At 33.0% G+C, this 12,788-nt stretch overlaps 1 protein-coding gene across 7 annotated transcripts in view; it reads left to right on the forward strand.

Moving 5' to 3' along the window:
- The window catches only part of GRIK2 (glutamate ionotropic receptor kainate type subunit 2), a 595,315-nt gene that overhangs the window by 404,240 nt on the left and 178,287 nt on the right, over nucleotides 1-12,788 (forward strand). For all 7 annotated transcript variants that reach the window (XM_033099818.1, XM_033099826.1, XM_033099832.1 and 4 more), the window contains one exon: nucleotides 5,602-5,808. In XM_033099818.1, coding sequence (XP_032955709.1) covers nucleotides 5,602-5,808 — 207 coding nt within the window. The remainder of the gene's footprint in view (nucleotides 1-5,601; nucleotides 5,809-12,788) is intronic.

Below are 12,788 nucleotides of genomic sequence, written 5' to 3' on the forward strand. Positions count from 1 at the left end.
GATATATATGTTAATTAGCACTAACAACTCAATATGATAAATATTACGGTAAAAGAATTCAAAAGTTATACCAGAAAACCAGAAAAAGAGACACTTGGATATGCCTGAAATGTGAATGATCAGCACAGGAAAGTTGTTTAGATATAGTTATTCCTCCTTCCGAGGTAACAAAAGCATTAAAACTATGATCCATGGAATAATGTTTTCTAATTTAAAAGAGTAGCAGGCCAGGAAGAGTAAAGAGGAAAATGGGTATTATAACCCCAAGGATGGAAGAGTACTGTATCTGTCACATTCTCGGTGTATCTCTGGGGAATAAAATTTATATGTGATTGTTTAGTACATAAAAATTAGATAGGGTCCTAACTGTGCTTTTAAACTTATAGAAAGCCCAAATAGCTAGCTTTGAATTAAGTTACAGATTAATTTCTGATTTTTAGGTTTTTTGACCTAATTCCATTTAAAAATCCAGCATATATAGATTTTCCACAAATTATCTTATGGTAACAGAAACAACATAAACTAGTGGGAAAAGTATATATCCTGGAGTTTAGAAAGCCTGAGTTCAAATCTTTTCTTTGCCTCTTCTTAGCTGTTCTTTATCTCTTCATAGTTATGTGACCTGGGGAAATTATTTAACTTCTCTGAAAATGACAACTGTAAAATCGTCCTAATAACAATTTACTGAAGCATATGAAGAGATGTTCAGTATCATATATCCTTAGGCAATTGTGAATTAAAGCAGCAATGAAAAACCACCTTATACCTATTAGAATAGCCAAAGTCCAGAACCATGACAACACATGCAGGTGAGGGTGTGAAGCAACATGAATTCTCATTCATTACTGGTGGGAATGCAATAGTGTACAACTACTTTGGAAGATAGTTTGGCAATTTCTTACAAAACTGAACATAGTCTTAACATATGATGTAACAATGGCTTAGCATTTAACCATATGAGTTGAAACTTATATCCAGACAAAACTCTGGACGTGAATGTTTATTGGAGCTTTATTCATAATTAGCAAAACTTAGAAGCAACCAAAATGACCTTCAGTAGATGAGTAGATAAATAAACTGTGGTGCATCCAGACAATGGAATATTATTCAGCAATAACAAGAAATGAGCTCTCTATACATAATATGAGATGGAGGGAACTTACATGCATATTACTAAGTGAAAGATGCCAATCAGAAAAAGCTACATACTATGTGATTCCAACTATATGACATTTGGGAAAAAAATAAAATTGTAGAGATAATAAAAAAGATCAGTGGTTGCTAGTGCTTAGGGGACATGGAGGGATGAACGGGCAGAGCACAATGTAGATTCATCAAAAAACAAAACAAAACATCACTCTGGTGGGAGTTGTTGATAGTGGGAGAGGCTAGGCCTATGTGCAAACAAGAAGTATATGGGAATTCTGTACTTTCCATTCAATTTTACTGTAAATCTAAAACTTCTCTAAAGTCTATTAAAAACCCATTGAAAATTATTGGGAAGTTAAAATAATTAAACAATATTGGGACTAATATTTACCAGGTTCCTGTCATTTAATTCACATAAGAACTTTAAAAGCATTGTTAAATTTACTTAGAGATGAGAAAACTGAGTCAGAAAATTCACGAATTTATCAAACACTTATTCAGTTGATTCAATTGAAATATCGAATCAAAATAATTCAATTCAGTGTTTGCTTAGCACCTGTTATGTGCCAGGCATTGTGTTGCGCACGGTATGCACTATAATGAATCAGTATGAATGTTATTTTCCAGGGAAGTGAGACAAAAAAAAATGAAGTAAACCAACAAATAAAATAATTGAAGATTAATTAATTGTTATGAGAAAATAAATAAAGGATTGAGATAGGAATAACATGATTTTCTTTAGATAAATAGCCCAGGAAAGTTTTCACATTTAATTAGAGCCATAAAGGAAGCACAGGAGAACACCGTTTGAAGGGCATGTGGTAAACAGTACAATATGTTAAAAGGCTCTTGGGTAGAAAATAGCTTGGTGATTAAGGAAATGAAAGAAAACAGTATATTTAGAATTTAAAAAGAAGATGAGATTGGAGAGAGTAAGATAGAGTGTGAGTCTTCATAATGAGTGTTTTATTCATTTAGCACATGTTTTCTCAGCACCAATTGGTTGCCAGTCATTTTAATAGGCCTTGAAATATATTAACAAGTATAATCTCTAATGTTTCTAAACTTATGAGTTTATATTCTAATATGGAAAGAAAGAAACAAACTACACCCCAATACATACGTATGTCCATATATACATACATACATACTTCAGATTGGGGTAAATGCTATGAGAAAAATTAAGCAAGGTAAGACAATGGAGACGAACTTAGAAAGATGAGACAATTTCTATGTACTAGTGGTTTTTATTCTCTGAAAAAGTTATATTTGAGCAGAGACCTGAAAGATGAGAATGAAACAGCCAAGTGAAGATCTTAAGAAAGAACCTTCTAGTCAGAATGGAGGGGGAGAAGACAATGCAAATACCTCCAGTCAGAAATGAACTTGACAAGTTTGAGGAACAGAAGGGAGGCCAATGTATCTGGAATATAACGAGAGAGAGAGAGGAATGTGAAGCTAAAGTCAGAAGAAAGTGAGCAGGGCCTTTAAAGCCAGGGAAAGCAGTTTTGCTTTTATTCTAGTTTTAATAAAAAGCCACTGTTGGGTTTTAAGCAAATGCACCATACAATCATATTTAATTTTTACAAAATCACTAAGACTTTCTGTGGAGAATGGACTGTGGGGACATGTAAGTGGAAAGAAGAGGTAGGAGGCTACTATGGGAATCCAGATAAGGAATAAAGATTGCAATGAACTATGATGGAAATATATCAATAGGTTCAAGATATGTTTTGATGAGAAAACTTGCAAGATTTCCAAAAGATAGGGCAGAGAGCAGGAGAGATTCCCTGGCTTTTGACTTGATCAATTCTGTGAGTTTTGGAGCCACTTACCAAGATGAGTACAACTAGTAGAATAACAGGTTTCAGGGGTTGTGGTGGAAAATTTGAATGTTATTCTAAATGCATTGGCAATCCATTGGGTGGCTTGAAGTAGTGGTGGGGATATAATTCAATGTATACTTTAAGAGGATTATTTTTGTTACGCTATAAAGAATGAGCCAAAAAAAAAAAAAATACAGGGTGTGGGGGTGGGAAGAAAGGATGATGCCTCAGTGACTGGCTGGAATAACTGGATAGATGATAGTACCATTTTCTGAAACCAGAAATAAACGGAAAAGGTAGATTTTGGAGAAAATAATTCCATGTGGGAATTAAAGGATGTGAGATGCCTATGAGACATTTGTGATGATGACAGTTGCCCGAATATGTGGGCCCAAGCTCATTTGGAGAGGTCTGAATCAGATAGACAAATATTTCATCTGCATAAAAATGTTATTAAATTTGATGTGTGTGAACCAGATTATTTAGGGATAAATAGTAATAAAAGGGATCAGAGGCCATAAACCAAGTCTTAAGGATTATCAATCTTTAGAAGAAGTTAGAAAAGAGACAGCAGCGAAGGATCCTGAGAGGGAGTTCCTACTGTGGTCAGAGAAAGTCAAGGGAAAATAATGTGGCAAAACTAGAAAACAAAATTATAATCTGGTAGCTAAAAATTTGAAAAGTAAAGGCTTCCCTTCTCACTTAGTAAATTTTCTGATTCAGATTTCATCGGATGATAGCAAGGGTAAAGAGAGAGTTTGGTATAATAGGGTGGCATGAATTTCAGAGGAGCAGAGGTTATCACACAAGGCACGGGAAGAAATAGTCTGGGAGGGGAGGAAAGACACCAAATGTGCCTCTATTCCTCAGGGATGTGATGGTGATTCTGAAGATAGTCTCTAGGAAAGAAGGCTGAAAGCGAAGCAGTGAATTCAGGGTAAAGTCCAGTAAAGCAGGGAGGTGGAATGGACATTCCAAAAATATAGATGAAGGTATGGAACAATGCGTTGATCTCTGAGCAGAACTTCTTTAACACAGTGGAGTATCTGAAGAACAGGCAACTGGTCAGGCTGGAGTGTTCATGAACAGGAGAGGGATAAGCCAGCTCACAAGGATGGGAAGGAAGATGGAATTAGCCTTGTTTCTGAGGTGAGTATGGGTAAGCGACACATTGCTGTCATGTCTAAAACTCCTCTAGATATGATGGCCATCTTTGGATGACTGTTCTCATGAGGTCAGGAAGAAGGTGATGACATTCCTAGATGGCATGGCACGACAGACTCCTAAGCTTGTTCACTTTGCAGTGTACTTTTCTAAGAGAGCAGCTTCCAGAGGCTTTGCACATGGTCAAATAGTAAGTAGTAGAGCCAATTGCACTCCAGTTTATTTACAGTACAGTCTATTGTACCATGCTCCACCTGCCCCCAATAAAATATGCTAATGAATGGATTCTCTCAGCACTTCTCTATGTAAACATACACATTTTTAATAGGGCCTGCTTTGCAGAGCTTTATAGGATTTGGCTCCTCACTGTCTCTTCATTCTCACCTTGTTCAGCTACTTTCTGAGCTTACTGGATGTGACTTCAATCATATTGATGCTGTTGTCCTCTTCTTGCATCAGTCCAGTGTCATTTTGATCTCAGGACTTTTTACTTGCTATGTCCTTAGCCTGAAATTTTCTTCTTTCAGATTTTCAAATGACTAGACTCCTTCTCTTCTTTTAGGTTCCACCTCATTCAAATCTCAAAAAAAGAGTCCCAGATATATTACTCAATTTTGTTTTATTTTCTCTTACTTGCCCAGCACCTTGCATTTGTTCTGTATCCTATTTTATGTTTTTAACCATTATTCAGCATCTGAAGTTAGGTGTTGTTTAGGCATTTATTATTGCTTTTCTCCTATATATCATAAACTTCATGACACAGGGCTTTCTCTATTAAATAGAGGAGCCTGGCTCATAACAGGCGGTCCATAAAATGTTGGATGAATGCATAAGCACTTGATAAATATTACTTTTTTTAATATTCTAAAGTAAGCTTCTACCTTTTTTCCTGTAATTAAATATGGTAATTTTAATTTTCATGGTTGTTAGAACAAAATGTGATAATATAGTATATAAAAGTCCCTCATCCAGTTCTTAGCACATGGTAGGCAATTAGGCAATGACATTTTCTTCCATTTTTTTATCAATAGATCTCACTGAAATGGCACAACAGATATTGACTAAATGGTTTAATTCAAATCGGTGCATTGTAATCATGGTGAAATTATATCTATTTGTATTATACGTTATATCTGTTATATCTATTTTTATTATATATTATATGGCATATGCCACATTTGACATTATTTATTACATGTGATATATATGGTATAAGATGTATAACATTTTTATCATAGAGTCATGGTGAAATTACATTATTTACATATTCTTTTGTGAGGCACTGATAGTCCTGAAATAATCTGCCTTCTTAGTATTTTAAACTATATTAATTATAGTAAGAAAAAAAATATTGTCTTCTGTCCTAGATTAATGTAAAATTTTCTTTTAAGGAAAGCTACAATCCCTGTAGTAAGTTCTATAATTAACTTACAGCCCCTACCTTTATGTTCACTGTGTTCAGGAAGAACCCTATGTCCTGTTTAAGAAGTCTGACAAACCTCTCTATGGGAATGATCGATTTGAGGGCTATTGCATTGACCTTCTCAGAGAGTTATCTACAATCCTTGGCTTTACATATGAAATTAGACTTGTGGAGGATGGGAAATATGGAGCCCAAGATGATGCCAATGGACAGTGGAATGGAATGGTCCGTGAATTAATTGATCACGTAAGTCTTTTTCTCATTATTTACACCATTGTTAGATTGCTGAAAGATGTACTTTGTGTGTGTGTACGTGTGTGATGGTCAGGCATTAATAATGTCAAAGGGGCATAATATATTGTAAGCATCTATGTTCTTCAATAATTGTATTCAAAGTATATCTTATTTTTGCCATGAAATATAAAGAATCTAACAGGGATGTATAGTTCTATTATAGAGAGCTATCTGTCTATATTTTGCTAGTATTTAATTATTTAATATTTTGAAGTATTTGCTTTTAACTTGTAAAATGGAATGTGGTTTTCCAACATGGAATATTTTTTTCACTTTTATAATGCTAACTTTCTACTCAACAGAGAGAATGGGACATGCAAATCTAAATTTCATGATAAGAATTTCCTATACTAGGATAAGATATTTCTTATCCTTAGGTATGTAGAAATCTATATGCAAAAAGCACAAAATAAGATAGCATATAAAAATAAAGAATATTAAGCATATTCAAATAGGAGGACGCATTTTCTTTTACTTTTTTAATTGAAAAAGCCAAACATTTTTTCTTGTCCAAGAAAGCATTCTTTCATAATCTCGTAGTAGTATTAATTAATTCATCTCTGAAATAAACGTTTGTCTTTTTAATATTATAAATTGTATTTGACTTTATGTTTTGTAACATTTAAGTTTGTTTCAACATTTTCCATTATATTAAGGTATAAAATTATTGCTATGCAGTAAGAAATAATAAAAATAATGTTCTTCTAAAAAACATTGTGAACTGTACCCTAAATGATTTTTTTTCTTTTTATTAAATTTATTGGGGTGACATTGGTTTGTAAAAATAGGTTTCAAGTGTACATTTCTATAATACATCATCTCTATATTGCATTGTGTGTTCACCACCCAGAGTCAGTTCTACTTCCATCACCATATATTTGACCTCCTTTACCCTTTCCTACCTCTGCCCCCTTAACGGTAAGCTCTGGTAACTACTAAACTGTTTTCTGTGTCTATGATTTTTTTTTAGTTTGTCTTGTTCATTTGTTGCTTTCAGTTTTATATGCCACATTTGAGTGAAGTCATATGGTTCTTAGCTTTTTCTGTCTGACTTATTTTGCTTAGCATTATAATCTCAAGATCCATCCATGTTGTTGCAAATGGCAGTGTTTCCACATTTTCTTATGGCCGAGTAATATTCCATTGTACATATGTACTACATCTTCTTTATCAAATTATCTGTTGAAGGACACTTTGGTCGTTTCCATATCTTGGCCACCATGAATAAAGCTGCAATGAACGTAGGAGTACATATATCTTTATGAATAAATGTTTTCAAAATTTGGGGTAGATACTCAGAAAAGGTATTGCTAGGTCTTAATTTTTTGAGAAACCTCTATACTGTTTTCCATAGTGGCTGTACCAAATTACATTCCCACCAGCAGTGTATGAGTGTTCCTTTCTTTCCACAATCTCACCAACACTTGTGATTACTTGTCTTGCTGGTAACAGCCATTCTAAAAGGTGTGAGGTGGTATATTACTGTGGTTTTGATTTGCATTTCCCTAATAGCAAGTGAAGTTGAACATATATAACTGTTGGCCATTTGTATGTCTTCTTGGGAGAAATGTCTGTTCAGGTCATTTTTAGTTGAATTGTATATTTTTCGTTGTTAAGGTGTATGGGTTCTTTTTATATTTTAGATATTAACCCCTTATCAAAGGCATTGTTTGCAAATGTCTTCTACCATTCGGTTGGTTGCCTCTTTGTTTTGCTGATGGTTTATATTGCTATCCAGAAGGTTTTTTTAGTTTGATATACATAATCCTGTTCATTTATTTTTGCTTTTACTTCCCTTTCCTTGGAGGTCAAATTCATAAAATCCTTTCTCAACCCAAAGTCCGTAGTTTAGGACCTATGCTTACAAAGTTCATTATTAAGAATAAGGGAATAAGGGAAAGATAATAATATTATACTAATAATTAGGAATGATATCTATAAACTTTCTAATGCAGTACCTGACATATAGTAGATAACCAATAAATGAAGACATAAATGATTAACCCAAAGTTTATGTCTACTTACTTTATCTTTCTATTATAGTGTTTACGAATATTCTTGTTTAGGATTAAAAAGTAAAATATTTAGACACTGTCTAAAAATATTTAGACAATAAGAAATATGTAGGGATTATAATTGCTGTTAAAATTAATTTTGAAGTGTGTCCTAGGTAGTAAAATCAGTGTTAAGTTTTAATGAAAAGTTTATTCATCGGAACCTTTTATGTTCAAATATTTCAGTGCTTTCCTACCTAAATGATCTATGTCTTGTGAATGGTAGTTTTATATTAGAATTAATTAAATATAGGGAGGAGTTAATAAATAATTAAATTCATTGGCAATAGGTAAGATAAAGGAAGAAATGATATTTAGGATATCAGCCAAGCAAGAACACCCCCCCTTTTTTTTAAAGTTACTACTTCATTCAGTTTTTAATCAGTGAAATTATTATAGGAAAATTCACAATATATTTGTGCCTTCTTGTACATGTCTTATGGCTTGATATTGTGACAAATTTGAGTTATATATAAGATTAAAATGAAGAGATATATTTTTGTTGCTCAAATCCTATAAAACCTTAATGAGCACTTCTCAAATACATTTTTTTAAAACATAATAAAAGTCGCCCAGAAACTCATTATTTGGTATATTTTATGAAATGTTAATAGCATATATCCTCCTACAGAGGAAGTAAAGGAACAATCTCTGTAGTTTTTCCTTTATGTAGCTATCGTACTCTTTGAAATATTTTTAATGTTTAAACTTTAAGAGGTTTTTTCCATCAGGGTAAACATAATTTAAATTTTTATCATAATGACATGACTTGGACCATTCTAATAGAAGTCTTTTGGGCAGCTAAAAAAGTTGATCATTTTTGTGAGTTGTCAAAATGATTAAAATCTAAATCAGGACACCATTTTACCATATCAGTTCACTGCATCCATAGTCGTCGTTATTGTGATGCATACTTGGGAACATTCATTTGCTTCAAATATACTGAAAATTACTAGGAGTCACAAATTGCAGAAAATGCGCAGCATTCAATAATATTTATTGAAAGAATATTCAGTGAAAGTGTTTCACAAAACTCAAGGACCAGGCTCCTTAGAGAATATTTTACATATTTTTCAAATGCTTTTATTTTTATGTTACCTTCCAAGAGCCCCCATTAAAGTGTCTATTCAAGGGCCAAGTAAAGAAATAGTGACAAATTTTCTTCTTGAAATTAAAGTATCATAACTTTTCCTATAATATTTATGAAATATTTTGTGAATTTTTTTTTTCATTTTTAAAAGCAAGCTTAGCTATTGAACCTGATGTAATAGAGATGAGTTCACAGAAATTTGCTAATCCACCCATTGTATTAAGTTGGGCGTAAATTTTACTTGTAGCTTTGGGTGGTGTGATTTCTTATGGTTAGTGCTCATTTATGGGCTCATGAGACAACCGTTGTGAGTATGTTATTCGTAAAGCCAACTAGAGTTATTCATCAGCCTGAAAGAAAACACCTAAGCTGCAATAAGCTCGTAGCACATATGATTATGGGACTGCTTAAAGGAGACAAGGGCAGTGAAATTGCTTTCAAATCTCTGGTGATGTCTGCCTTGGCAGTGGAAAACTTCAGGAAGATTTATGCTTGTAAATATCCGTACACGAGTTAATAAAGCAGCATGCAAAGTCTCTGTATGTGCACATTAAAAATAGACCTCGGGTCTGTCCTTAACTTCCAGTTTTACACCCACCAATCTAATCAAACTATGTCTTTACCATGTACTTCCTGCCTCTTCTTTAGGAATCCACCTATACTTTGTACTACAAAACTTAGTTAATCATCAATGTCTTCTCAAAGCTTTCCCACTCAAAACAGTACAGAGATCCTGAAAGACTGCAGTATAAAATTTGAAGTATTCATATTGACCTGTAATTTCTTTCCCACAATCCCGTGACCCCTCGTGGTTCCTTTAGCTCTCTGACCTTTACACCTAATTAAATTCACCTCTAGGGTTCTGTATTAGGGCAAGTTCCACAAGGCCTTTCCTGATCATTTCACTCCCTTAAAGAGGCCACTTTTTTTAACACCTGTAGAACTATTACCTATAAAATCTGGTCTTATTTTACTATAATATAAGACCCGGTCTTATCTAACATTATATTAGATAAGACCGGGTTTTATATTAATTTTTGCTCCAAAAGATGCATTAGAGCTGATTGTATGGCTCGGTCTTATTTTCGGGGAAACACTGTACTTTTGGTTGCTTAATCACAGACTCTCTTTGTTACATGAAATTCTTTGTCCTTTTATCTTTCACACAGAATAAGCCCCAGCTGGAGGCACAGAGAAGCCCCAGTGATCTGCTCTGGCTTCTCTGACCTAGTGTTATAATGTTGACAAAATGTGTGATGGAATAATGTGTAGTCATACTCTGCCGATTTACAATTACATCTTTACTGTGCAAATTTGGGGACTTGGGTGTCATCTATCTATCTATCATCTATCTATCTATCTATCTATCTATCTATCTATCTATCTATCTATCTATCTATCTATCTATCTATCGTCTATCTATCTATCTGTCTATGATCTGTCTATCTATCTAAGTTGTATAGCCTTGGGAAAGTTGTTTATCCTGTCTTAAGGTCAGTTTTATCATATGTACAATGGGAATATGATACTTCATATAATGATGATGTGAACTAAATGTTAATATATGAGAGTGAAATAGCACTGTACACATTTTTAACTTAGTCAAATACATCAATGAGACAGCAAAGATGGGGGACAGGTGGTGGCGACACAGGGAAGGGAAGAAGGACAATGACAGGAAGAAAGAATAATTTAAATGTTGTCGGGCAGTGAAACTGATCCCACTTGTAGGTTTCATGACTTACTGTGTAAAAAGCTCATATCATAGATGGACACTCTCATGTATACAGATACAGATTAAAAAACAAAAACAGAAAAACAAAAACCAACATCAAGTCAAAAAACTACTATGTACTTAACCTGATGTGCAATTATAGAAATTAAATTCAGCTCTACAACTGGGCTATTTAAGGAATTTTCAAATCATATTTGAGAAGCTGATTCTCATTTAGGACATGAATGTACTGCACAGGTCTTATTGTATTGCTTGGCAAATGGGAAACAAGGCAAGTAGTTGTTTTTGTTGTTGTTGTTATTATTACTGTTACTTTATCCAAAGGGTACCAAATGTTTTGTGTTGCTTTATCTTGGCTACTAAACATTTTTTGTCTGTTTACCAGATTGCTAGTAAACCATGATTATAGTATACTTAAAACAAATAATTGACTATATGTGTGATATGTTATTAGAACAGAAGGGTAATTTTTAATAATTACAGCTAAAAATTAGAGATTTTTAAAGCCCTATTCTCATCCCCCTTACCTCATTAGAACTGAGTAGATTAGAGTATGAGAAGCGTTTGTTTTTTTAAGTAACATTTTAAGCTTACCTCTTTTAGAGGTGTCAAAGGACTTTACAATTGCTTTGTTCTTAAAGAAACTTGCATTTTCATATCATTACCATTTGTGGTTGGTAAGAGCATGTTGGTCAATAAAAGCTGTTTTTCTTTTTAATGAGGCTCCTTTTATAACTTCAAGTGCTATTGAAATTTTAAAAGCAAACATTTAAAAAAACAAAACAAAACAAAACAAAACAAAACACTACCAGAAAGGAATTCTGTTTCAGTTTATAAAACAACTATGCCAAAGTGGGAAGTTGGTTGGAATCTACTCTTATTTTACATTATTTTTGAGAAGACTCAGGATGCTATGGCTTTGCTGCTACATGAATGCTTCCCAGCATACTGCCTTAGCATTGCAATTGGTATTTAATGCTATCAAGCCTTTTATGATTCATAAATGAGCCTTAGAGGACCTCAGTATACTTTGCTTTTACCTCCTGATTGCTCTTTTATTATATACTTGGGAAGAAATCAAATATTTGTTTTTCAGGGAACTTAAAAAGGCTCCAGGTATTATCACAAAAATGGAAATGCTAAATCAAAAAACAGTTTCTACTAAATGGGAATTGACTTGCACCATAGCTTTGAATTTCGATACCAAGTTGTCTCAGTTTTGCATTCTAGTGGAAGCATTTTAGCATTTTCACACAAAAAAATGTTGAAGAACAGTATTATTATCACTATTACGTTTTTTTGAGTTATAGGTAAAGTAACAAAAAAATGGAAGTGCAAATTTATTTATACTTTCTCATGACCCCAAATTGATAACTGTTAACATTTTCATTGCCTTGGCTTCCAGTTTCTCTCTTTTAATATAAAAAGTTATAAGACATTACTATTAAGTGGGCCATCATTTTTAAAGGAACAACAGCTTTTCTTGATTAGATTAACAAGAGATTAGTGACACATCAATCTTCTCTCATTAAAAATTATCATTTTTATCATCTAAATTTTCTTCTTTTTTCTTGACTTCTTTTGGGTTGAATGAATTCTGTTTTGCTCTATTTTGAAGTTATAAGCTTGATTTTTACTTATTATTTTAGTCGCTCTTTTAACAAGCACACTGAACATGCTAGCAATTATTCAATATTTTGTCTTAATCCAAAACAGTACCGGGAATCTAAATGGATCAATAATAGATGCTGACATCGACTATTACTTTTGTTATAACTCAATTTTTATTTCATGTCACAAATAAGCCATTAATACTATTATTTTATATAATCAAAATTAGTTTAAATTGAACAAATTTAGCATATCCAATTACTTTATTCTGGATTCCTTCTTTTTGTGTGTGTGTGTGTGTGTATAGTTTGTTTATTTATAAATATTTATAGTAGTGTACTGGACTAATAAATCTATAACAATTTATTAGTCCATTATACAATTGATGAACATATAGATTTTTTTCCATGTTAAAGTTCTTTTTTTTTTTTAAATTTATTGG

The sequence above is a fragment of the Rhinolophus ferrumequinum genome, chromosome 3, assembly GCF_004115265.2.
Source record: "Rhinolophus ferrumequinum isolate MPI-CBG mRhiFer1 chromosome 3, mRhiFer1_v1.p, whole genome shotgun sequence".
NCBI lineage: Eukaryota > Metazoa > Chordata > Mammalia > Chiroptera > Rhinolophidae > Rhinolophus > Rhinolophus ferrumequinum.